At 42.2% G+C, this 26,317-nt stretch overlaps 1 protein-coding gene across 3 annotated transcripts in view; it reads right to left on the bottom strand.

Annotated features, from left to right (window-relative positions):
- Nucleotides 1-26,317, bottom strand: part of LOC147022052 (caskin-1-like) — a 268,997-nt gene that overhangs the window by 158,824 nt on the left and 83,856 nt on the right. For all 3 annotated transcript variants that reach the window (XM_085892623.1, XM_085892626.1, XM_085892624.1), the window contains one exon: nucleotides 8,893-8,944. In XM_085892623.1, coding sequence (XP_085748749.1) covers nucleotides 8,893-8,944 — 52 coding nt within the window. The remainder of the gene's footprint in view (nucleotides 1-8,892; nucleotides 8,945-26,317) is intronic.

Genomic DNA, 26,317 nt, shown 5'->3' with positions numbered 1-26,317 from the left:
ATAGATGTGGGAATGCCCTTTTTCTTTTGTGAGTGTGGGAGGAGAGGAGGGGAGGACAGAGTTTGGGTTGGAAGGAGGGGGAGAGCAAAGTTGGGACAGAGTTGGGGAGGAGGTTGAGGAGTTGTGGTGGGTGGGGGTTGGGAAGGGGGGTTTGAAGGCAACTTGGGGTTTTGAAGGGGGTGGGGGAGTTGAAGACTTGAAGTACCATTTTACCTTGCACAGATGTACCAATGGTCCCTGCTACTCGAATATATTATATTATTCCATTTGAGTAACTTTGACAATCGCACATGGGCAACGTTTATCTCGGTTCCGGAGATGCTGTTTGAGTTGAGTTGATAGCTACCAGATGTAGGTGGACAAACTCAAAGTCATCGCAAAGCTAGAATTTGCAATATTTTTGTGTGTTTTTGTGTGATGTAATACAGTACTATCTGTAGTTATATTTTGTTGATAAATTATGCACACAATTTTCTACAATAAAAGCTAGCTCTGTTTTTTTCATCACGTGACTTCCACTACAGTTTTGAGCACTGTTAGGGTTAGGGTTAGGGTTAGGGTTAGTTGTTAGCTGCCATCTTTTGTTGCACTGATGCATGTTTGGCTATTCAACTGAGATTTGGTGCCAGTAGCTATTGTTGCTTTGTAACCAGGATAGAAATTGTTATGAATGTATAATGTTTTGGAAATAATTGTCATTCTCCTCCTCTGAGGATGGGCTCGCTGAAGGCTGCATGGCCAGTGTGCGAGTTTAGAGCCCAGCCCTTACAGCATAGACACCGCAGTGCAAATTGCTTGTTTCTTGCAATGTTGAAATTTTCTAGCCGTGTTGATACCTGCTTCATGGAATAAGTTGCATATATGCTTGTAATGGCAATGCAACATTGTGCAATGGCATGACCGTGTTTCACATTAATATACTGAAGGCCGTAACAAATATCTGCATTATGTACCCAACCAGAAAAGATGGTATCTGCGTCATTAGAATTTTATGAAATCAATCTAATTGGTGTCATGTAGGCATCATTGGAGAAAATATGCTTTTCCTATTGATGTAACCTCTATTGATGGAAAGTGCGAATGCTCTCACTCTGGTTGCAAGATAGATGTATATGGAACTTTTTCTCTATACTGGTTAAGTTACAAATTCTGGGTACCATTATCAAAATCCCAATCTCCTCTTTCTCCATAGACACCCATTGCCCTGGTATTATTGTATTAATGGTCACAAGTGAGCTGACTGTGTCTATGTGCTCTCTTTCCTGTAGTTGTCCGATTGTCTTAATGCAATTCTGTCTGTAGTAACAGGTAAGTGGATAGGCTCAATGTGCTCTTATGCTTGAAGTGAGAAAGTGAAGAGGGTCTGTTTGCAATTGTGATTGGTGAGCCAAATGTGAGACCTCAACAGAAGATGGAAGAACCTTTTTTGAAGCTACACTAATGTCCTCCACTCTCACAAGAGCCAGAAAACGACATCTGTCCAACTTCAAGACTGAACTTTCAGAACTTTCACATTGCCGATAGAGGGGTGTTCTTCCACTGCCTCCTTTCTGGTCTTGCCTCCATGCTTTGTCCCCCCCCTCCAAGGTTACCACAGGGCGCATGCAGTCCACCTACAACCCCTTTCTGGTGAAATTTCCAAAATCCATGATCACTGGATCTTTCCAAAATTTCCAAAATCCATGATCACAAAAAGCACCCTGATTCTGGACATTTCCATCTGTCTGTCTGTCCACAAAACTTTGGTCAAGCCTAGGGGCTAAACCACTCAACCGATTCCAATGAAATTTGGTAGGTAGGACCAATATCTCTGGGAATCATGTGCTTTCGAATATGGGACCCCAGGCCATAGCAACGGCATAGCCCTTTAAAGTGATCAAAAAAAATCGAAAAAAAAATCGAAAAAAAAATCGAAAAATCGAAGTTTTGAGTTCTGTGCGCAATCTATCGAGCTCCCTTCATGCCAATTTGCAGCCCAAACAAAAAATATTTGTCGGAGGAGATAGGTTTTGGGCGAGTACATGTCGAACATTTCAGAAACTGTTAATTTCGAATATCTCTAAGAGAAAGAGTCTGATTTTGATGAAACTTGGGTGAAATGTGTACAATGTGGCTAGCATGTACACAAAAACGAATGATTGCTATGCACACCTCCGTTGCTTAGCAACAGCTAAAATACTTTATCGTACACTTATTGTGGACTGTACAAAAAAATCAATACCTCCTAAACTGGACCTCTGAGGGACCTGTTTTTTTTTGTGCCCAAGGAGAATGTCTTACAGCATCATATAAAAAAATGAAATCTTTAGCGAATAGATTAATGGAATTACCAGGGCTGCCATTTGTTAGTCTCTTTGGAAACATGCCTGAAATTTCACAAGGTGTGTTTCTGGGCACAAACTAAGAGGGCTGTGATAATCATATTTATTGTGCTAAATTGATTGATAGCATGCACATGAATATCGGCTAGTCACGTCGGTCAGCTTTCCATCTAGAGCGAGCAGCCATGTCGCTTACCGGCTTGTTTGGTAGTCGATCAAGTTGAAAAAATAATTTTTTTTTCAAAATTTTTTTTTTTGAGATTTGTTCTACCCTTATTATCAGCACGAGTGCGTGCCCGTAAAAAAAAATAATAATAAATAAATATTCCAACCACGAGCAACAAACAACAACCACACAGGCCGTTTCTTCGCTCTCGCGTGCCCATACATGTGTGGCGCAGAAGTTCGCATATCACAGTTACGATGATTCGCAATTTAGGTTTAAATGGCCAATTATTAAATTTGCGCCAACGTATTTTGCCTTTTCGCAATGTCATCGCAAGGAAAAACAAAAAGAGAAGAGAAGAGAGAGAAAAAAAAATTACTTCCTGATTTGAGCATACCAGCACTCTGATGTTACCGAAATTTATGCACCGTCTCGTATGAAAACAATCATAACTTGCGGTATGAAAACGATCATAACTTGCGGCATTGTGTTTATCTATAAATGCGCATAAGAAATCGAGAAATTATTAGAATAGACAAAGTCATCACTCTCCGGAAGTCCGTACGTTGTAACCCGTAATGGGGAACGCAGCTGAGCTTCCCTTCCCCATCGGCCACGCCCACGCAACAATGTGTCTTGTCATTGGTTTGGTAAATAAATGGCCATAACTTGGGAAGCACTTGGCCAATTAATATCAAACCTTGAAAAGGCACATCCTCAGGGCCCCAGAAATATACCTGGCAAGTTTCAATTAGATCGGACCAGCGGTTGTCGAGAAACAGCGGACACACACACACACACACACACACACACACACACACACACACACACACACACACACACACACACACACACACACACACACACACTGCTGGAATTATAGACGGATTTAAAATGGCAATTTCAGTTAATACAATGGCAATTTCGATGAAACTTGGTTGGCAGGTTCATACCATGACCTAGTTGTGTGTAAATGAGAACCGTTGCTATGGACACCACCGTTGCCTAGCAACGGGACTTTGAAATTTTTGAAAAATCATAAAAATTTGTTTTTTCGAAAATCAAAAATCGGGCCACGAGTAACTGTGGGCAGTACATTCAGCCATATTGTCAAAAAATTTCCAGCCGGATCCTATGAAAACTGTTGGAGAAGATGGACTTTGAATGAACCCTGGACGAAAACAATAAAAAAACGAAGTTCGTTATATCTCAGAGACTATGAGTCAGATATACATGATACTGGTATGGTAGGTTCATGGTATGTCCTAGTTATGTGTGAGAAAGAACCGTTGCTATGGACCCCTCCGTTGCCTAGCAACGGCCGAAAAACCTCCAAATGTGGGGGTATTTTAACGAAAAAACAATCTGCAGCATTAACCATTAAGCGAGAATCATGAATTTTCTTGTGCTTAATTCTCAGGTCATTCCCCATCGAACGGGCCCATCGCGTCAGGTTCAATTGGGTGGTTGACTACCCATGTCCGCCTTCCGGGTTGTCTGTATGTATGACTGTTCGGTACAGTGCTCCGTTAATACAATGGCGATTTCGATGAAACTTGGTTGGTAGGTTCATACTATGACCAAGTTGTGTGCAAATGAGAACCGTTGCTATGGACACCACCGTTGCCAAGCAACGGGACTTTGATATATTTGAAAAATCATAAAAAAATTATTTTTGTCAAAAATCAAAAATCGGGCCATGAGCAACTGTGGGCAGTACATTCAGCCATATTGTCAAAAATTTCCAGCCGGATCCTATGAAAACTGTCGGAGAAGATAGACTTTGAATGAACCCTGGTCGAAAACAATTAAAAAAAAATGAAGTTCGTTATATCTCAGAGAGTATGAGTCAGACATACATGAAACTGGTATGGTAGGTTCATGGTATGTCCTAGTTCTGTGTGAGAAAGAACCGTTGCTCTGGACCCCTCCGTTGCCTAGCAACGGCCGAAAAACCTCTAAATGTAGGGGTATTTTAATGAAAAAACAATCTGCAGCATTAACCCTTGAAGCTAGAATCATGAATTTTCTTGTGCTTCATCCTCAGGTCATTCCCCATCGAAAGGGCCCATCACTTCAGGTTCTATTGGGTAGTCAACTACCCATGTCCGCCTACAGGCTTGTACATATATATATATATATATATATATATATATATATATATATATATATATATATATATATATATATATATATATAGTATATATCGGTATCAAGTATCAAGTTTTGTTCAAATCGGGCAACAAAAAATTATCCAAAAATCAATTCCCAATTCAGTCAAGTACTCTTCAGGAGAATTTGATCAATGCAAACAACCTCAGCAGTATAGTTCGCTGGAGCTATCTTTTTTTTTTTTTCTTGAAATGATTTTTTTTTCATCAACCGCTGTAACAACGGGAACCCAACGGGTTCACGGTCATCTGGTATACATGTGTGTATATATACATATACATACAACCGAAAAACAAGGGTGGATGGTGACGCCTCGTCGAGATTGACGCACGTGAGTATGTCTATTCATGAACATGAGTTAGTTGGACCTATTAATTACATCTATTAATTACGTACTATTGGAATGTACCTTTTATACCTTTTGATATTTTGATCTTGACACACTTAGACCATTTAAACAATTTAGTTCTCTTTTGGACTGCTTTGGACCCCTTAGATCCCTCCAGACTTCTTTGACCCTTTAGATCCTAACTACGATTGGAACCCTAACTTTAGATTTTTAGACCACTTCGACTTCATAGACACCTTCGACTCCATAAACCCTTCAGACCTTTAGACCTCTACAACCTTTACACCCTTCAGAACTGCAGACATTTCCACCCTCTGGACCAGTTATAACTGTTAGACCCATTGGACCCCTTTATACGCACACCACACAAACATTTACTCTGTCAAACAAAATTGAAAATCACTTCAAACAGGAAACTTGCTGTTTTTAAGGACATCATAAAGGACACAAACAACAGGCACGAATAGTAACTAATGTAATGTGTTAAATATGTAAGGTGGTGTAAAAGGCACTGCATCAATGGCAGTAAACTTGTGTAATTTTGTTTTCTCCGCCCCTTAGAATCATTATTTAATTTCAATTGAATTATACCAACAGGTTGCCCGTGCCTGCACGGGATTCTAAATAGGGTAGGGATGGAGGTGGCAAAAATGCAAATAGTGTTTTCTGTCATCGAGCCGGCAAGCTGGGAGCAACAATTCACATTTATTGCTACATCTGATGCAATTTCAATGTTTTAATGGTGTTGAGGTGCTCCATTTGAAACTGTTTGTTTGATATATGTAGCTTTTTGATGCCTTCGGGTCTGCAATAAAAATCTGTGTTGGTGTCAAAGCCTTTGACCAATTGCAAATTAATAGGAGGATTCTTGAGCACTGTAGAACACAAGTCGCCTTTTGGGAACTTTCAAAACCTTTCTGTTTAGCAGTACTTGGACAAAATATTATGGCATTTTAGGCCATCATGACCAATCAAATTTGTGGCTCGCAGACCCTGCCCATGTCCTTGTTTCTCAAGACTGCGTGAGGTAAGGTATTCCATGAACTCTCTAGTTTTTGAGGTTCAAAGGGTCAATGGTTAAGGTTACATGAATTGTCAATTTTTATCCGATTGACTTGAAATTTGAACAGGGTTTGTATATTGGATCACCGAAGCCCATTGCTTTCAAGATCAACAGGTCAAAGGTCAATATCACATAAAACTATAAATTTCTACCTTATCGACTTGAAATTTGAACAGAATTTGGATATTGGGTCATGGAATTGGTTCACCAGCAAAACAATCAGAACAATCGATTTAATTGTTTTGACACGTCAATGATTTCCATGACAACAATTTCACCCCATGATCATCAAATGGAACTTTTTGTGAATTTATTATTTCCATACCTCAATAATTTTCGGACATATCAAATTTAAAACACACACAGCTTATTTGTACATTTGTGGAGTACGTATATGTTTGTGTAAAATGAGGTCAAAATTAGTCAAAGTTCAAGGCTATGTGAAACATGTAAAATAACTATTTGGCCTCAATTAGAAAATGTTTCGGTCATATTTGTTATGCAAAACATTGAATCATGTCAGACGCTTGATAGGTCAAATTTACGAAATTGTCAAATTGCTGTTTCCATGGCAACTATTTTTTAATTGGATTTCACAAGTATTTTGGAATGCACGACATCTTTCTTGTTTATATATTTATAATAGTGATCTCAGACTCATGGGGGAGCTTATACATCTATCACCTGCAAGACGAGGACATCAGAAGACATCAAAGTACTTTTCCATCAATGGATTTGAACCTGGGATTTCTGCATCAAGAGCGAAGTGCTCAGAAGGGAACGCAAAACAAGCAAACCCAAACGCTCCTACAACACCTTTTCTTCAACAATCCTTATTATAGGACTTGGCTAATGGTTAAGGAATGGATGTTATCAACTGAAAGCTGCTTTGAGCATGTTAACTACATTTGAAAGTCAGGTGCAACTGAGATTTTGAGCATTAGCCCTGTCTTTAAATATGTTTTTGCATCATCATTGTGGATCGGTATTTTAATTGTGCACCTGATATTTCATTGGTGTCCTTGACCTACTTTTTCGGATTGTGACCCAATTAACAAAAAACATCTTTTTCAGTGTTGTTTTTTTTTTTCAGTGTAACACTCTTATCCATGACTGTTGAAAGTCAATGTCATATGGTGGCCCGAACAAAATAAGGCCATCATTGGATTGCGGGCCAATGGTAAGTTGTAGGCTATCGCAAAGGGTAAGCCTCCAAAGGTAAGTGAAGGCTAAGGTTTCAGGGATTATCTAGCATCTCTGATTACTCTGCTGGAGCTTGAGGCTTCATGATAAGGGCGTTTTAGGGGTAGAGAAAGCAGGATGGAAGTTGGAAGTTTGCGAGCATGGAGCTCGAGGAGAGAGACTGACTGATGGTTTGACTAACTCGTCGTTTTGCATGAAGAAGATTGATAATACCTCCATAATAACGATCCTCAGAGATCATTGGCATCTGCAGCAAGTGGCGAAAGAAAGTTTTCCTTTAAACTGTGATCATATAGATGGCTGCGTGCAGGTGTGTGGATAATAAAAAAAATCTGTCACTGAATTAGAACTGTAATCATAAAATCAAAACATAGATGGAATTAACTATATATATATATATATATATATATATATATATATATATATATATATATATATATATATATATTTATATTTTGGCTCGATATTTGTGCTTTCTATAAACCAGATTCAAAAAGTTAAGAACATTTTTTTGTGTGTAGCCCGAGGCAGCCCTGTACACTCAAGCACACAGGAAACCAGCTGTGTATACTACATGCTCAGCACACGAGCACCTATACTAGCAATTTCCACTAAAAACCTGGTGCTGAAGGTATGGTTGTGAATTGAGGCCTTTTGATTATGTCTCACTAATACTTACCCTAAACGGATATCCCAGGGCCAAAAGTTAGGCCGAAGACATCAAATAAGCGTGAAAAGCAAGACGGGATGCACGAGGAAACTTTGACACAGGAGGAAACCATTTGGCCCATCATGCCTGTGCTGTATAACCTCCCCATGAACTTAGTCGATCGATTTACTTGTCTCCTATAAAAGAACGTCCACCTGCCTTTGTAGACATCTCATTAATCCATAGGGAGGGGATTTAGCCAGCGTACTGGCAAACAATGGCCTGCTTTTTTAGAGATACCATTTGACTTTAAACATTTACTATCGAAAAGGAGATGTGACATGTGATATTTATGTCCCCGCTGAAGGATGGCATGCTCCAGGGTACAGCGTCCCCTTCCGAAACGGCACGAGGATTGCAGTTTTAGTTTGATTTGACCACACAAGGAAGCAAATCCATGACCAGACAGCTCAGAGGTGAACAAACTAGAAGCTGGACTAACCTGCCATATTTCGGCCTAAAACACCGTTTCATGGATGTTTTGCATCAGAAGTACTAATTAAATAGGACTCGACTCCGCTTAGCTTCCAGGATGTGACAGGACCAGGTGCGTTCAATTTACCGAGTCACAGGTACTCCCTCTTCCTGCTGAATGGAGCCAATCAGCCCAACATTACAGAAATGAGTAAACTGGTTTGGGACCATGAAAATCAACATGGAGCTACTTTCACGCTCAGGGGTCAAAAAAAACATTGGCTCAACGTCTCTTGCTGATAGTGGATTTTCATTAATGAGGTATTGTCGGTTGTGGTTACATCACACCGAGAACAAAATGTTATTCACAGTCGGCCGATAACATAATAGGCAAGACAATGACCTTAATTTAACCGTGATACATCAAAATCAGAAGGCAGGAGAGTTATCCTGCCAAGATCAACATGCAATGTGGAAACTAAAACTTGGACTTACCCATCACCATCTTGAAAGTTTACATTGGTCTTCTTGGTGGACCCCAACAGCTCTGGAAAAATAAGGATAAAGGGGATGTGGATAAAAAATTGACAGCAATGAAAAAGAGGAAAGAAGAAAAGTATGAGTTACGAATCATTACAGGATAGCAACGTGGGGCAAGATGCCTGCATTCATACTCCCTGCTCCTTTGGTTCAGTACACGAAGCATTTTGAACTTGCCCCCCTATACTGTCAGCCAGAGAGTTCTGTGGTGTGCAAGTTCAGTTCAGGATCCTGAGTATATATATATATATATATATATATATATATATATATATATATATATATATATATATATATATATATATATATATATATATATATATTGTTACGGTTGTGGAAATTGGCATTACACCATAAAGAGTCCTCAGGTGAGATATATCAGTAAGTTCATGTGTAGTTATCCCAAACCCGTTGTATAGAGGGAATATGTGTGATTCATCCGGGCTGCGACGATTTGAGTGAGCCATTTTTCTTTCTCTGTTGTTATTTTCGACCATTAAGCCGCCAACAACTCAAACACCACCCCAACAACGAAATCACCACCATCAACGCCCCCGAACAACTCCACCAAACCGCCACAACCTTCACCTCCACAACCCAACCCCGCAAGCATCGCCTCACCCGCCATTCTCTAACGACGCTCAACAACGCCCCCGAACAACTCCACCACCTTCGCCTTTCTCCTTCACAACTACCAACCGCACCACCTGTGAACACTGAACGTCGGGCTCTCTCGGGCCCGTTCGGCGATTGGTGCCAAACGCATCGAGCCGCGAGCGCGAATGGCGGCCTTTCCCAGGGAGAAATTCGGATCAGGAAGGCTTCACGCCCCCTTTTTGCTGCACCAATGGCTGAACAGAGGGTGGCGTGGCCCCACCTCCAATTGCGTTTTGATCCGAATATTTGCATATAGGCTCCTCCTGAGGCCTATAAAGATGCGAGCGCAAGGCGACTCAAGAGTTGAGTTCAGTTCAGTTTAGTGCGGAGTTGAGTTGAGTTCGCGCGGGTCAAGTGAAGACAGCGGTTGCAGTGTGGGGGTCGCTCGTCTCATCGCGGGGTCCAAGCAAGCCAGCCATTCCCCTCTCCCTGAGCATCAGCAATTTCCCCCCCATCCGTGCTGAGATAGTGCCGGGGGGGAGGGGGCGTTCCTCCCCCACCCGAAACGTGGTGCCAACAAAACCGCTCGCGCGGAGCATGCCGGGGAGGGCTCGCCGACCACGCCAGGGGCACGGAGTCGGGGCACAGCTGCGCGAACATTGCGCCTTGCCCGCCATCGAGTCACGAGGACGCGGGTAAGACCTTCCCGGTCTCGTGGACCTGGCCAATCCTCCAGGATCCACGTACATTTGGTCTACGGACCTGTCTCTCTCCTTGCCTGTGAGGGTGGCTTTCTTTTCTTTCGGGTTGAATGCATGCTGTGGCGCCGTGTCCAACAAGTAGAACTGCTTAAGTGTTGTAAATAATTGCCCCCCTTTTATTCGGTGTTAACTCTTTCCTTGCATTTGCTTTTGTTGCATGATTATATGACTGTAAAATACGTGCTTCCGTGTGTGTAAATATATGTGTATTGCTTGTTGAACTGTTTCCCGCTTTGCTTCGTCTCCTTCCTTTTATTGAATCTCCATCTTGCATCACGTAAGGGATTGATAGTGGGTTTAAAACGCCCGGTAAATAATCCTAACCGTCGAGGTCGACGATAACTCCGCTCGGTTATCTCTGCAGCACAGAACGAACCGCTTAAGCGGTTCATGTCCGAAGTCGACCTGCGGCAAAGTACGATCGCCCGGTCGACCACTCGCGCAGGTACTTAGGAAGGTCGAATTTGGTGAGCAACCCTATCCTGTGCGGGTGAGCAATTGGCACGATTGTGGTGAGGTTAAACCCCCACCCGTGACTGGCTCCGGGCGGTAGTTCCAGGAGGGTCACGATTGAATTGTCCGTCCGGTGGGCGACGTGTCGCGATTCGAGTTACGTGGCCGATCGCATGCCGGCGGGCGTGAATTCGCAACAATATATGTATATCCAGGACCGAGGAGGTTGTCTGGGGGTTTATTGCCTCATTTCACTCGACTGAGGGCCACAGGAAAGGTTGGAGGGACACAGAAGTCTGTCGAGTTAATGGCTGTTGATGCAAATCAAAAGAATCTCCAGAATATAATGTGGTGGAGTCTATTCCAAAGGATCTCATAAAATGATAGGAGATACTTAATTCAGTAGAAGTACTTGATCACACTAATCTTCCTCTTAATTTATGGTCACTGCTTCATTTTCTTCAAATTCATCACACTCGAGGGTTGAAAATCTCAATCTCATTATTTCATGTGCATCGGAGTAAGAACCATCTCAATTGTCAATTGTCTTGACTATTCAGCACAAAGCCTCATTACCCCGCGTTTCCGATCCCACAGGGCAAGGCAACCGATGAGACCCACACCACCCAATGAAATGGCATTTCTCTCTCACGTCAAACTTTGGCTTTCTCCCCAGCCTGGTCTACCCTCAGCCAACAGTCTTAGAATAATGGACCATTCAGAATAGGAGGGAAAGTGGAAGCAATTGAATAAATAATTACTTAATTCATACGAATGATTAGAAGATATTCATTTCCATGAAAAATGAAAGAACCATCCTCTTCAATCATCGGGTGACATTTATAGGCAAAGAGAGAAGTAGTTCTCCTTACATTTAGGTCAATTTGACAAACTGCCCTGTAAGCCGGCTGTCTGCAATCCAAATGCAATAAATCGAAATGCTACCATTAGCACACTCTTTTGTTCTACACTCAAGTGACTCGGAGGATAACACCAAACGCTGTTCCTGGGAATGTGGATGATGGATAGCAGGATCATGCAATGTCAGTTTTCGTGTTTCTGGCCACCAAGCTTCCCCAAAATGCCAGTTGTTCATGTCGAAAAGGCAAAGCGAGAAAAATACCAAATGATGAAGAGCGTTTTGTTTCGGTGAGTTTTGCGTCCTATGTTCACATGCTCCCGGGTGATGGAAGAAAATGGTGGCATTTATCAATTTTAAATGTGGGATAGCATATGTTTATAATGATTCAGATGTGACAACTCATAAGGTGTTAAAATCAGTGTCATAAATGGAAGGGCAAGACAGAAACCAAATCAGTTAAATGACCACATTTGATACAATGTGACTGATACTGATTTGACCAAACAACAAATGATCAAAAACGACCCTTGCTTTATTGAGAAACAGTCAGATACACTGCTTGAAATCAGGGAAATACAAGGAACTTGGGCAATAAAGGTGGCCATTTGGCCTGTCATGTCTGTGCTTTATCCCCACATTCATTAAATATATCAGTTTATCTTCTTAAATTCAACGGGGGGGGGGGTGGGGAGGAGGAGATATAAGGAGAACAGTAGGGCAAGTATATGTGAAAGCACCAATCCAAGAGCAAGGTCTTGTGGGGGGAGGAGGGTGAAGGGAGTTGAAGGGTCAGGTCAGGTATGGGAGCATGCACTGGAGCAGCACGTCGCTGCGTCCACTTTTCACCAGTACTCCAGGGGCCTCCGTCTGGCCATCCCCGAGGCAGATTGCTGGCCAATCCCCATCTCCCAGAGATGCCAATCAACCTTCCGCAACCACGAGGAACGTGGTTGGCCCATTGGCCTCCTCCACTCACGAGGCTCCCTCGCTGAGAATCTGGTGAGCAGGATCGGCGTCAGGAAAACGAGCCACATGTCCATCCAGCCCCAGATGATGCTCACGGACTATGCAGGTAACAAATCTCATTTGAGACTCTCAGCAACCGCTCATTGGACACAAAGTCCGACCAGCGATCGCCATGGGTTCTCTGAAGAGATCTGGTACCAAAGGAATTAAGTCTCCGTCTCAGATCCCTGGTCAGAGTCCAAGTCTCACATCCATAGAGCAAGACTGGAAGCACCAAGGACCTGAAGACTCAGACTGTCGTCCTCCTGCACAGGTCCCGGCATTTGGGGATTTGGGGATGGATCATGACAACATTTGGTGCACAGGTTGGGTGTGCAACAAGGATGAATTGATGGAATTTTGTGAAGATCAGGATCCAGAAAATGGAATTTTATTTTTAATTTTTCAGCGATTCTTCACTTTTGAGAGACAGGGGCAAAGACATATATATATATATATATATATATATATATATATATATATATATATATATATATATATATATATATATATATATACATCATGACATCTCAAAGATTTGTGGACATTTATGACAAAATTCGTTGGACGAGTTGGGAAGGCCGACAAGAACAAGTCGATTCGATTTTGCTTCAGGTCAGGACCCAGATCTGGCCCATCAGCGGGATACAAAACCTATTAATCGTTCAGCCTGGCGGAGGTACACGCTCAAGCGAGTGTCGTTCTGGTTTTCCTAGTTATTTTTTGTAGCCCAAAAAGGCCACCAAACAGATTAAAGTGCGAGATGAACACTGTGGGAGATAAAGCATGTTTATGACACGAACATATTTTGCTCATGTCTCAAAACAGGCTTGGAAACACCTAATTAAACCTCATGCCGTCTTCACGGAACAGGCAACTGGCAATTTTATATTGTGCAATGTGTGTTTGTTTACCTTTCCAGATTTCCAGTCGATATGTACACAGGTGAAGCAGTGTGTAATTGTTAGCAGAAGGCAAAAAAAAAACAACAACAAAAAAAACGATGTCTGTAAATCGAAGGCACAATGTGTCCAAAATTGTTGGTTATTTACTTATTTGCATGTGGCCTATGGCTGCTTGGTTGCATCATTTTCTGGAGGCATGACTGTGCTGCTGATGCAATGCCCCTGTTATCAGTAAGCTGGCACTCATGTCATCAACCTCGGAAGGATGACAGGCTAAGTCAACCCACCTGGTGTTATTTCAACGAGAAGAAAGGGGCTTGAAGTCAAGGCCCTAAAAATCTTAAGCCAGCCACCTTAACCGTTAAGCCAACACCAGGCTTATAATAATTGGTGAATGTAATTAAGGCATTGGAGAGACACCTGAAGGCAAGTTGTCCAGTTTACTTCAAAATGGATGAGTCCTCAGGCAACAAGGAATTGCACCCTTGATGGAGATTCTGGGATTAGAGGTGGATCAGGTTAGGGTGGGGGTAACATAGCAATTATATTTCCATCAACATTTCAATGGAAATGTCTAATTAACATATCATCATTATTATTGGTATTAATACAAATAAAATTGGTTAAAGGCATATATATATATATATATATATATATATATATATATATATATATATATATATATATATATATCTCTCTCTCTCTCTCTCTCTCTCTCTCTCTCTCTCTCTCTCTCTCTCTATATATATATATATATATATATATATATATATATATATATATATATATATATATATATATATATTACCAAAGCAGCCACATGGTAAGGATAACATTGGAAGGTTTGCCGTTGCCTTCACAGCGACAGTCGGGGCAGGAATTTATAATTTGCTCAGGACGATGCAGATGGCTCGTATATTCTTCATGACAGACACCGTGGGATATTTAATGTCCACCAACTAATGCCAGCAGATGGGATGCTTGGTTTAACATTCATCTGAGAGACACCATACTTTGTGATGCAACACCCTTACTGCGAAACACAGATCAGACAACCTGTGGTGGTATATTCGGGTTGGGAATTGAAACCAGACTCAGCTCAAAGGCAAGTGCACTACCTCTGCACCATCCCATTGGACTGATTAGTTGACACATAAGGATACACAGAAGAAACTTGGGTGAAGAGGAGGCCATTCGACCCATCATTCCTATGCTGCACAAACCCCAGTATCCATCACCCATCCACACAACATCTACCTACAAATCGTGCAATTAGACACTCAGTTGGACACAACAGGCAAGATAATGAATGAACAAGAAGGGAGGAGAGAGACAGGAGGGGAGGAAACACAGTAACCTGAAATTAAAAGGGTTGAGTTCAGTTAGGTGGGGGTAAAAGAGGGGTAGAGAAGATTGTGGGTAGAGATGGTTGATGGCATGAGATGGATGTGCACCACTTGCTTGGAGCCCTGGAGGAAAGAGCGTGATTGAACCTTTTCTGGAAGGTAGTTCCACAAACTGGAGAAAAGAGGAGCAAAAGAGTAGAGGTGTGTGATCATCCTGGATCGTGGGAGTTTAAACATAAGGAGGTTAATGGAAAAACAAATGCATCTTGGAGGAACTGGGGATGGTGAGAGATAGGTATCTGGACTGCAGGAGAGGTGGTAAAGAGCAGTGGACACCGATCTGTCTGAGATGTGAGAACAACAGGCCTTGTGATTGAAACCCTTCCGAGGTTCCTCTACAGATGTATACATTAACAAACAGCACATACATGAGAACCCCAATGCTACATATGCCCCCCATCAGCTGCTGGACTGGTTTCATCACTTATTGGTGAGTCATCAGCATCATAGAGCTCAGTGCATTGGATATGTAGTTCATTTAAATATGAATCGGGGTTACTTATGTCTTGTGTTTCCATAGGAAATGAGTATAACCCCTGTCTTTGGGGGGTTATACCAACTAATGCTTGCTGAAAACATGCTGCAACCCTTTAGATACAGATGAGCTGCTGTGATGCCAAACAGGCCAATGGCTCGTTAAACTGCATCTCAACTTGAGGTATTCAAGGCGATTAGCTTGGCCCGCTATGAGAGAATAATGTCTTTTGGCAATGGGATGACACAATGGAACGATGGAAAGAGTCGTTGGCAAAGAGATTGATTTTTGCCTGCATTTAGGTTTGGCATTTGCGGCATCTTGGAGTTACAGTGGTGAAATGCTGCAGCAGCTGTGGTGAGGAAGGAAAGATGGACACAAAAGATTATATGTTGATGGATAAGAATATAAAAGGTGGATTAAAATTCCCAATGTAAAAAGTGGAGCAAAATGCTGAATATACACTTTTCTTTTGTTTTTACCTCCACCACCTAAGGTAAACAGAGGTTATGTTTCCACCCCTGTCTGTCTGTCTGTGAAAAGGATATCTCAAAAAAAATTGTGGACGGATTTGGACAAAACTTGGTGGACAGGTTGGGTGTGTGACGAGGAAATATTGATGTGATTTTGGTGATATGAAGATGTGAATCTGGATCCAGATTTGAGAATTTTTTTAAATTATAAGTGATTCTTCGCCATTGACAGATGAGGCCAAAAACGATATACAGTATCGCATGATATCTCAAAACGAGATGGATGAGTTCGGTTGTTGACAAGAACAAGCAGGTTCGAATTTTTGTTCAGGTCCGGATCCAGATCCAGCCCATCAGTGGGCTACAAAACGTAAACTGTTCAACCTGGTGGAGGTATGTGCTCTATGGAGTGAGGTTGTAGTTGTACATATTATGATCTGTCTTTGTTTCCTGTAAGTATCCCATCAAAAGATCCCTTTGAACACCCCTGAAATAACAACCATATGTGTGCCCTGAGCATAAATTGATGTACATAGAAGCGGGCAATGATTTTGTGTGTCCTGCACAATGAAATTTACAGCAATACCAGAAAAGCAAAAAATCCTGACAAGGAAATGCATCATGAGAAAGCACACAAGTCTTTCTGAACTTTAAAGAAAAATAATTCTCAAAAAGAAAAATATTTATGTCTTTAATTTACAAGTTGGTCCTTGGCAGGAGCTCGGATTTAACGCCTCAACTGAGAAAAGCTTCAGCGTGGTTTGGTGTTTAACGGTGAGGGTCCGATGAATTAAGGCCCATCAGCTCTTGCACTGATTGAATATTGACGAGAGAAGACCGGTGATTCCACTCAACAACCACTCACCCACCCACCCCACTACCAAAGGCAGCACTGAAAATTGAGGCCGTGCTTTTCACAGTTTTCAAACCACTGTTTTCCTCCCTTAAGCATTCTTGCCACGATGCAATTAGCGGTTGTCAGGAAGAACAACATATAAGCCCCTGTTCGGGAAGTGCAACAAGGCTGTACCATCTGTTTTTAACGATACCTTCAAAACCATTTCCCTTCGACCATCTAAACTATAGAAGTACATTATGCTTTTAACAGTAATTACAGCAGAGACAATACAAGTATGAAATGCAATGAAAAATAACATATTCATTACAGAATACTACTACGAGTCCTATACTATGACTACTACTACTATAACTACCATAATTGCTCGCACCTTTTTGTGACTCTTCATGAAAGACACCGTATAATATTTAACGTCACCAACTAATGCAGGCAGAAAGGATGCCAAACTTAAGATTCATCTGAGGGACAGCACTTTATGGCGTAATGCCTGGCCTGCGAAGTACCAATCTGACAATTTATAGTCAGGTAGGGAAGCAAACCCAGACGAGACAGCTCAAAGTTAACAGCACTACCTATGCACCAAGCAGTCAGACTATATTCATTGTATCACTTTTTAAAATTTATACTTGAGGATAAAGCAGTTATGAGACAAGTCTCACCCAATACAACTTTATCTACCGGGTGGCCAAGAAGTAATAGGGCAGTTTCCGGAACAATAGTCACTCCAATTTAATTGTTATTTTATAATTTATCTTGATTATTTGTTGATTTTTGTTTGATATTATCAATTAATAATTATTTCGATTGCAGAATCCCCAAAAGTGGAAGATTTGAACAATGGAGGATCTTTTTCTGCTTAAGTGTGGATTATCTGACTGTCCGATGACTTTACTTCTGGGCCACCCAGTATATTGCAACATATATATATATATATATATATATATATATATATATATATATATATATATATATATATATATATATATATATATATATATATATATATATATACATATATATATATACACTCCATGAAACCCAAACATTTGCGGATTCAACATTTGCGGTTTGCAAAATGTGACTTTCACTTTTGCGGCCCCTGTGCTTCAACTTTTCACGTTTTTTTGTGGGTGCATGCATAAAGCAGCTCAAAAACTATCTCCCAGTAGCTACGCATAAAGTAGCTTTCCGCACGCATAAACCATCCCCCACTCCCCACCAAAATGGTCACACTACCCACCCTTTCTACACTGACCCACAATCCCCTGCATGGCTACGTCTCATTCTTTATTCTCATTCCACTGCCTTAACTCGCTGTGATTCTTCATGCTCGTGGACTTTCTGCGCTCATTGTTCAATCATGGGTCCTAAAGGCCCGGTCACACCTTGACGTTTTAGCCAGCCAGTTTTAGCCAACGTATTAAAATGTATGTAAAACGCTGGCTGACGTTGAACTTTTGATATTTTTTTTTTTAAGATTCGGACGTATTCATAACGAGTTGGTCGTATGCATAACATATTAGTAATGGACACAAAACGTTTCGTTGTGTTACAGATAATTTATACCAACGAATGTTGAACCTGCTGTCGGCCTTCACAACCGATGCCCAACGATAGTCTAACTTAGGCATAGCGCGTTGCACGCATCGCCGACGATGTCGTGACGTAGCCTATTAAAAGGCTGACGCACAACGATTCGAATCATAACTGCCGTAGAAATGGAAGTGACAACATCGCGGTCACACCTTGGCGATCTTGCCAGCGTATGCCGACCTAAGAAAAATGTGTCTAAAACGTTGGGGCACGTCAAATACGGTATGAGTAAGTTTGGTATACGTGAGTAGAACGCTAAAGTACGCTATCATACGTCGTAGTAAGTAGAGTACGTCAATAAATTTTAAACATGTTCAAAATTTTACGACGTACTCGGCGTATGACACACGTTCCGCATGCGATGGGGATAGGTTTTACACACGATATGTGGACGCTTACACACGTCCACAAAGGCTACTTATAAGCTACTCATAAGTCGAAACACGTCGCGGTAATGTCTTTTTTACACGAAACTTATTTCTAACTTATGTTTGACGTGCTTTGAATCAATTCTTTACGTAGTCCCAACACACATCGACGTATGTAGACGTATTCCAATGACGTCTTCCGGTCGACAAAAAAAAAAAAATGAACGTGTTTCTAGGTTACAACTGCCATATAAAGACGTGTTCCCAGCGGTTTTGGGAATTGGTATATAAAAATGGTGTTCATAAAAGGGGAACCCAATAGTGTTTTCGAGTCCTTTTTGAGTCGATGTCCATGTCAGCAGTAACAGTATCAGTATCAGTATCAGTATTAGTATTAGTATTAGTATTAGTTTGTTCATGTTGGCAGTAGTAGGTGAGTGTGAGGGGGAGGGTGTGGGTTATGATGGATCCTCCTTGCGTCCGCGTGTCCACGGGTAGGTTCATAGGCTGCCACTCAACGATTTAAATGGCTGCATCTCCACTATTGAAAGTAGACGCTTGCGCTCAACAATTGGATTTTTTTTACACTCAACGACTTTTAAACGGTACCACTCAGCTATTTTCATTGTTTACAATGAACGATTTAAATTGCTGTCACTCGCCTTTGTTTTTTGACGCTGAGGTTTTGAAATTTCTTCTGAACGTGTTAAAACGCTCAAACTCGACTATTTTAAATAGACGCTGCCGATGGACAATTGGAATCATAGCCAAGCTAGACATCGAAGTGTGAACATCCTCGTCATGCCCAAGAAAAGTTTGAAGAATGCTGCAAATAAGTGTCCTGGCCGTGGCCGTGGACGCTGACGCAAGGACGATCCATGATACCGACGTCTTTCAGCCTATGAGTAACTTAAAAGTAACGTCTGTCGATGTGTGGCAACGATCGCGTAACGTGCCAACAACACGTTAATCATAGGTTAGAAATAAGTTTCGGGTACGCTAAACATAAAGGCCCGGTCACACCTTGACGTTTTAGCCAACGTATGCCGATTTTTGAATTTTTTTTTCTAAAACGCTGGCACACGTTGAATACGTTATGGGTAAGTTTTGATAACATTGAGAGCACGCTGAAAAACACTGCCATACGTCGTTGTACGCTGGCTTTAAACGTTGTACTTTTCGGTTGTCCTCAAATTTTTTCATGCTTGAAATTTCATGACGTATGCCGGCGTATGACTCACACGTTCCGCTACGCTGGCCACAAGTTGTATGCACGGTCTGCGATCGTTGACAGACGTCAACACATGCTACTTGTAAGTTAATCATAAGTTGAGACACGCCGAGGTAATGTTTAGCGTACCCGAAACTTATTTCTAACCTATGATTAACGTGTTGTTGGCACGTTACGCGATCGTTGCCACACATCGACAGATGTTACTTTTAAGTTACTCATAGGCTGAAAGACGTCGGTATAATGGATCGTCCTTGCATCAGCGTCCACGGCCACGGCCAGGACACTTATTTGCAGCATTCTTCAAACTTTTCTTCAGCATGACGATGATGTTCACACTTCGATGTCTAGCTTGGCTATGATTCCAATTGTCCATCGGCAGCGTCTACTTTCAATAGTGGGGTTTGAGCGATTTAGCACGTTCAATAGAAACGATTAAAATTTCCGAGCGCCAGCGTCAAAAAACAAAGGCGAGTCACAGAAATTTAGATCGTTCATTGTAAACAATGAAAATAGCTGAGTGGTACCGTTTAAAAGTCGTTGAGTGTAAAAAAAATCCAATTGTTGAGCGCAAGCGTCTACTTTCAATAGTGGAGATGCAGCCATTTAAATCGTTGAGTGGCAGCCTATGAACCTACCCGTGGACACGCGGACGCAAGGAGGATCCATCATAACCCACACCCTCCCCCTCACACCCACCTACTACTGCCAACATGAACAAACTACTACTAATACTAATACTAATACTAATACTAATACTAATACTAATACTAATACTGATACTGTTACTGCTGACATGGACATCGACTCAAAAAGGACTCGAAAACACTGTTGGGTTCCCTTTTATGAGCAGCATTTTTATATACCAATTCCCAAAACCGCTGGGAACACGTCTTTATATGGCAGTTGTAAGCTAGAAACACATTCATTTTTTTTTTTTGTCGACCGGAAGACGTCATTGGAATACGTCTACATACGTCGATGTGTGTTGGGACTACGTAAAGAATTGGTTCAAAGCACGTCAAACATAAGTTAGAAATAAGTTTCGCATAAAAAAGACATTACCGCGACGTGTTTCGACTTATGAGTAGCTTATAAGTAGCCTTTGTGGACGTGTGTAAGCGTCCACATATCGTGTGTAAAACTTATCCCCATCGCATGCGGAACGTGTGTCATACGCCGAGTACGTCGTAAAATTTTGAACATGTTTAAAATTTCTTGACGTACTCTACTTACTACGACGTATGATAGCGTACTTTAGCGTTGTACTCACGTATACCAAACTTACTCATACCGTATTTGACGTGCCCCGACGTTTTAGACACATTTTTCTTAGGTCGGCATACGCTGGCAAGATCGCCAAGGTGTGACCGCGATGTTGACACTTCCATTTCTACGGCAGTTATGATTCGAATCGTTGTGCGTCAGCCTTTTAATAGGCTACGTCACGACATCGTCGGCGATGCGTGCAACGCGCTATGCCTAAGTTAGACTATCGTTGGGCATCGGTTGTGTAGGCCGACAACAGGTTCAGCATTCGTTGGTATAAGTTATCTATAACACAACGAAACGTTCTGTGTCCATTACTAATATGTTATGCATACGACCAACTCGTTATGAATACGTCCGAATCTTAAAAAAAAACCATCAAAAGTTCAACGTCAGCCAGCGTTTTACATACATTTTAATACGTTGCCATCGCTGGCTAAAACGTCAGGGTGTGACCGGGCCTTTACCTCGGCGTGTCTCAACTTATGATTAACTTACAAGTAGCATGTGTTGATGTCTGTCAACGATCGCAGACCGTGCATACAACTTGTAGCCAGCGTAGCGGAACGTGTGAGTCATACGCCGGCATACGTCATGAAATTTCAAGCATGAAAAAATTTGAGGACAACCGAAAAGTACAACGTTTAAAGCCAACGTACAACGACGTATGGCAGTGTTTTTCAGCGTGCTCTCAATGTTATCAAAACTTACCCATAACGTATTCAACGTGTGCCAGCGTTTTAGAAAAAAAATTCAAAAATCGGCATACGTTGGCTAAAACGTCAAGGTGTGACCGGGCCTTAAGCGCAAGAGTAGTGCAGGAGATGCATCTGTTCCCAAGAGGCAGAAAAAAAAAGTCGTGAGCCTAAGCCAGAAAGTGGAGCTTCTAGACAAGCTATCAAGAAGTATGAGAGTGCGCCCTCTGTGGGCAGGCATTGTGATGTGAATGAGTCGACTGTCCATAACATTGAAAAAAAAACAAGAAGGTGATTCGTGAAAGTGTTGCGGCTAGTGCAGTACCCAGCACCAAAGTGGTTACTCAAGTCATGATTTTCACATAGAAACAATGGAGAAGGCATAGAATGTGTGGTTGGTTAGGCCTAAGTCACATTTGCTCTACGGCGAGGATACGGCGGCCGTACGCCCTCTGAATTGACAGAAACGTGTGGCGGCCGCAGAGTTTCTGCGGTGGCCTCAGGGTGGCCCTACGCAATTTGGCTATCTTTTACAGGCCATAGGGGTCGCCGTGGAATTACAACGCGGAGTTATAACTTTTTTTTTCATTTCTACGTTCGTCGTTGCAATTCGACAAGCTGAAAAAAAAAACTAGTAAAAAAAATAAAATAATTAACCCATTCGTTACCGTCCACCTGGCCGCACATTCTCCTTAGGGGCCCTCTGCGGTCGCCTTGCGGGCACCTTGAGGCTACCTTGAAAATTCTATGGCCGCCGCAGGGCCCCCTTAAGGTCACCGTGCGACATCAAATCAAAGACCGTATGGCAACCCCACGTTTTCGGTCTCCACAATTTCTAAATACGCCATGCAGCTCCCCAAAAAATAAAAACATATGTGACTGCTACATTGTGTGACCGTGGAAATACTGCGGCCGCCGTATATTTTGGAGACCCCACGGCCGTCGTGGCAAATGTGACTTAGGCCTTAGAAGACTATGCCCAGAAAAACGTGCCTTTAAGTTGACTTCTGATTCGTGAAAAGGCAAAGCTCATGTACAATCATTTGGTTGGCACTGGTGATGCTGCAAACACGAGTGATGTGAGTACGAGTGGCCGCAGTCCCTTCTGAGCCGGCAGGGATGGTTTGACCGCTTCAAGAAGTGGTACGGTCTCCACAATGTGAAGCTCACAGGTGAACATGCCTCAGCGAACCACAAGGCAGTTGAAACATTCCCTGTTCAACTTGCACAGCTCATTGAGGAGCAGGGTATGTACCAGAGCAAGTCTTAAATGCAGAGGAGACTGGAATAAATGCCCACAAGAACTTTCATCTGAAAGCGAGAGAGGACAGCATCAGTGTTCAAGGCTGCAAAGGACCGGGTACCTCTTCTTCTCTGTGCCAATGCCAAAGGGGACTGCATGATCAAACCAATTATGTTGTAACATTCCCTAAACTCACGTGCTCTCAAGGGCAAAAATAAGAACATTCTGCCCGTATTTTGGAGGGCCAACAGAAAGGTGTGGGTAACAGCTGCCATATTCATGGATTGGTTCCACAACTGTTTCGTTCCTCAAGTGGAGAAGTATCTGGCAGAAAAGAACCTCTCCTTGAAGGTCCTCCTGATGGTGGCCAACACTCCTGGCCAACACTCCTGGCCACCCTAAGGTGATGAACATGGCCCATCCCAATGCCGAGGTCATCTTCCTACCACCCAACACCACCTCCCTGATCCAACCACTCGACCAAGGGGTAATCTCGACATCTAAAGCATATTGCACCTGCGACACCTTCCATCACACCTCGGATGCTCTGGAGACCAACCCCAAACTTACCATCAGGAAATGTTGGAAGGTCTTCAACATAGCGTACTGTATCAGTGCCATCAAAGACTCACTGGACAAAGTGAAAGCATCCACCATCAACACTTGCTGGAAAAATCTATGGCCACAGGCAGTGAACAACTTCACAGGTCTTCCCGACAGCATGGAAGAGAGGTGGAAAATTGTTGGTTTGGCATGGGAGATGGGAAGAGAAGGCTTTGACTATATGTAGCCTGAGGAATTGGAGGAGCTCATCACCTTGCATGGAGAGTAGTTGACTGAGGAGAGGTTGGAGGCCATCATCAAGGTTTCCGAGGAGGAGGAGGAGGAGGAGGAGGGCAGCGAATAAGAGGAAGAGGTAGCGAGGCCCAACCTGACCATCAAGTTCCTAACCTTTCATAAACTTGTTTTTATCTCCCACGGTGTTCATCTCACACTTTATTCATATCTAGCTACAACAAAGATTTGGATCCTAAGCTTCTTGAACCCCAGCAATGCTCAGGATAATTACCAAATCGCCATTGTATTGTCAACGAAAATCGAGCTGAAAATGAACATGGTGGCAAATTATATAACAGAGGGTGGAACAATAAATAATTATGAATTGTCTGATCAATGAAACAGCAATATGTCCATTTAGAGACGATTGGCTGCACAGTATGGTGGCGGTTCCCTGTCCAAGTTACATACAAGCTCAACTAGAAAGGCACTCGGGAGAGCACATATCTCCGCCAAGCTGAACATTTTATGTTTTGGATCCCACTGATAGGATGGATTTGTACAGGGACCTTAACCAATATCTAATCAGCTGAGTCTTGTCACCTTCCCAACTCACCCATCAAGTTTCATCCAAATTCATCCACAACGTTTTGAAATATCATGCTATATATCGTTTTTGGCCTGACCTCAATGGTGAAGAATCACTTAAAAGATGAAAAAATTCTCATGTCCAGATTCGAATTCGGATCTTCACCAAAACCGAAACAATTCGCCACCGTCACACACATAAACCTTCCACCAAGTTTCGTCTGAATCCATCGACAACTGTTTGAGATATCCTACTCACAGACAAACAAACAAATGGACAGACAAACATCCAGACAGGGGTGAAAAGGAGGTTTGGTTGCGGATACCTTCCTTGTGAGTGATTCCGAGCAACAGCAAGCTATTTGAGCAAACTGATCCTGAGCGACAGCAAGCAATTTAAGCGAACCAGTGAGGGGAAGGGAGTAGGCAGATACACAACCCTGGCATATACCTTCTTGGCATGACTCCTCTGAGTACCATCGGTGACCCCTGTCAAGAAGCTGAGGCCCTAAGGCCTCTCGGGAAAAGCAATATGGCTGGCTGAAACAAAAATATGCCAAACAAAGATAATCAGTCACAGAAAATGACGAGAGGGACACAGACCCCTCCTACGCAGATGCGTAGGTCTGTGCGGCCACACCGAGCAGCCGGAGGAATGTGCGCTGATAAGGATAATGACTGCACCTCCTCCAGTGAGGAAGAATATCCCTACCTCACGACAGGACAGCACTCTACACCAAAGCTAAAATGGTGTTGCCTGTTCAACAAACAACAACTACTAGGCTCCAGACAAATCATGGAAGATTAAATGACCAGAGCTGGAGCTTAGAGAAGGAAATCATCCTCCATTGCAAAGCGTATTCTGTGCATGAAGCATGGGAGATTAGTGGCAAAGGAGAAAGATTCATGAATCAATTGAAACAAACAAAGCTGGCAGCCAAGGCCAAAAGAGTTCCACGAAAAAAAAAAAATCAAAAAAAAAATCAATGCAGTGGCTTCAATGATCCACAAATACTTCACCCCCCAAAAAATAAAGGAAATGACTGACAAAGCAAGAGGGGAAGGGAAAAAATTAATGATGCGAGTTTTGCAGCAGCACTGTATGTCCAAGAGAAAATGACAGGTAAACGACGAGACAAAAAAAATATAGATCTGATAACCTGACCAGAAACAAAACACCACCATGGAAACAGACTTGAGAAACAGAGACCGACTGAGGGTGGAAACGGGACGACTGAGGGTACAGCAGATAGCAAGCAATTGAAGACATAAATTGGAAGACTCAAGAAGAGCGAGTCAGTATTAGAAAGAAAATGGACTTTACTATGGGCAATGGAATACGCCAGATGAAAGGTCATGAGGAAAGAAAGTACAAACACCTGAGAACAGATAATCTGAAGACTATACCCTGATAAAGATAATTTAAATAGGGCAGCACTAAACATAAAGAAAAACAATATCCTCAGACAAAAAAAAACATTCATAGAGGAGGAATTAAGAATAAGAGATGAGAAAACTGAAGAAGAAATACTAAATGACTGGTCATCTATAAATGGCGAACAACCATCAATGTCGCAATGGAATGACGGGACATATGTTTGGGATGAGATACCCAGAACACAAACTCCCAAAGAAAAAGAACAGCCCACAGAATTTACTGATGCTGCACAGAGGGTAGAATGGGAAAGGTAAACAGAAACGGGTGCGATTTCGGGTTTAGTCGTAATAACAGAAACAGAAATTGGACAACAGATTGTGGAATTGAATCAAGAAACAGGACTGAAAACCCCACGACATGACCAGAGAACGACAAGAGGAAA

This window comes from Eptatretus burgeri, chromosome 8, assembly GCF_056783735.1.
Source record: "Eptatretus burgeri isolate ZD-2024b chromosome 8, Ebu_testis_v1, whole genome shotgun sequence".
Taxonomy (NCBI): Eukaryota; Metazoa; Chordata; class Myxini; order Myxiniformes; family Myxinidae; genus Eptatretus; species Eptatretus burgeri.
The sequence above is the reverse complement of the archived record's forward strand: the minus strand, read 5'-3'. Positions and strand labels throughout refer to the sequence as shown.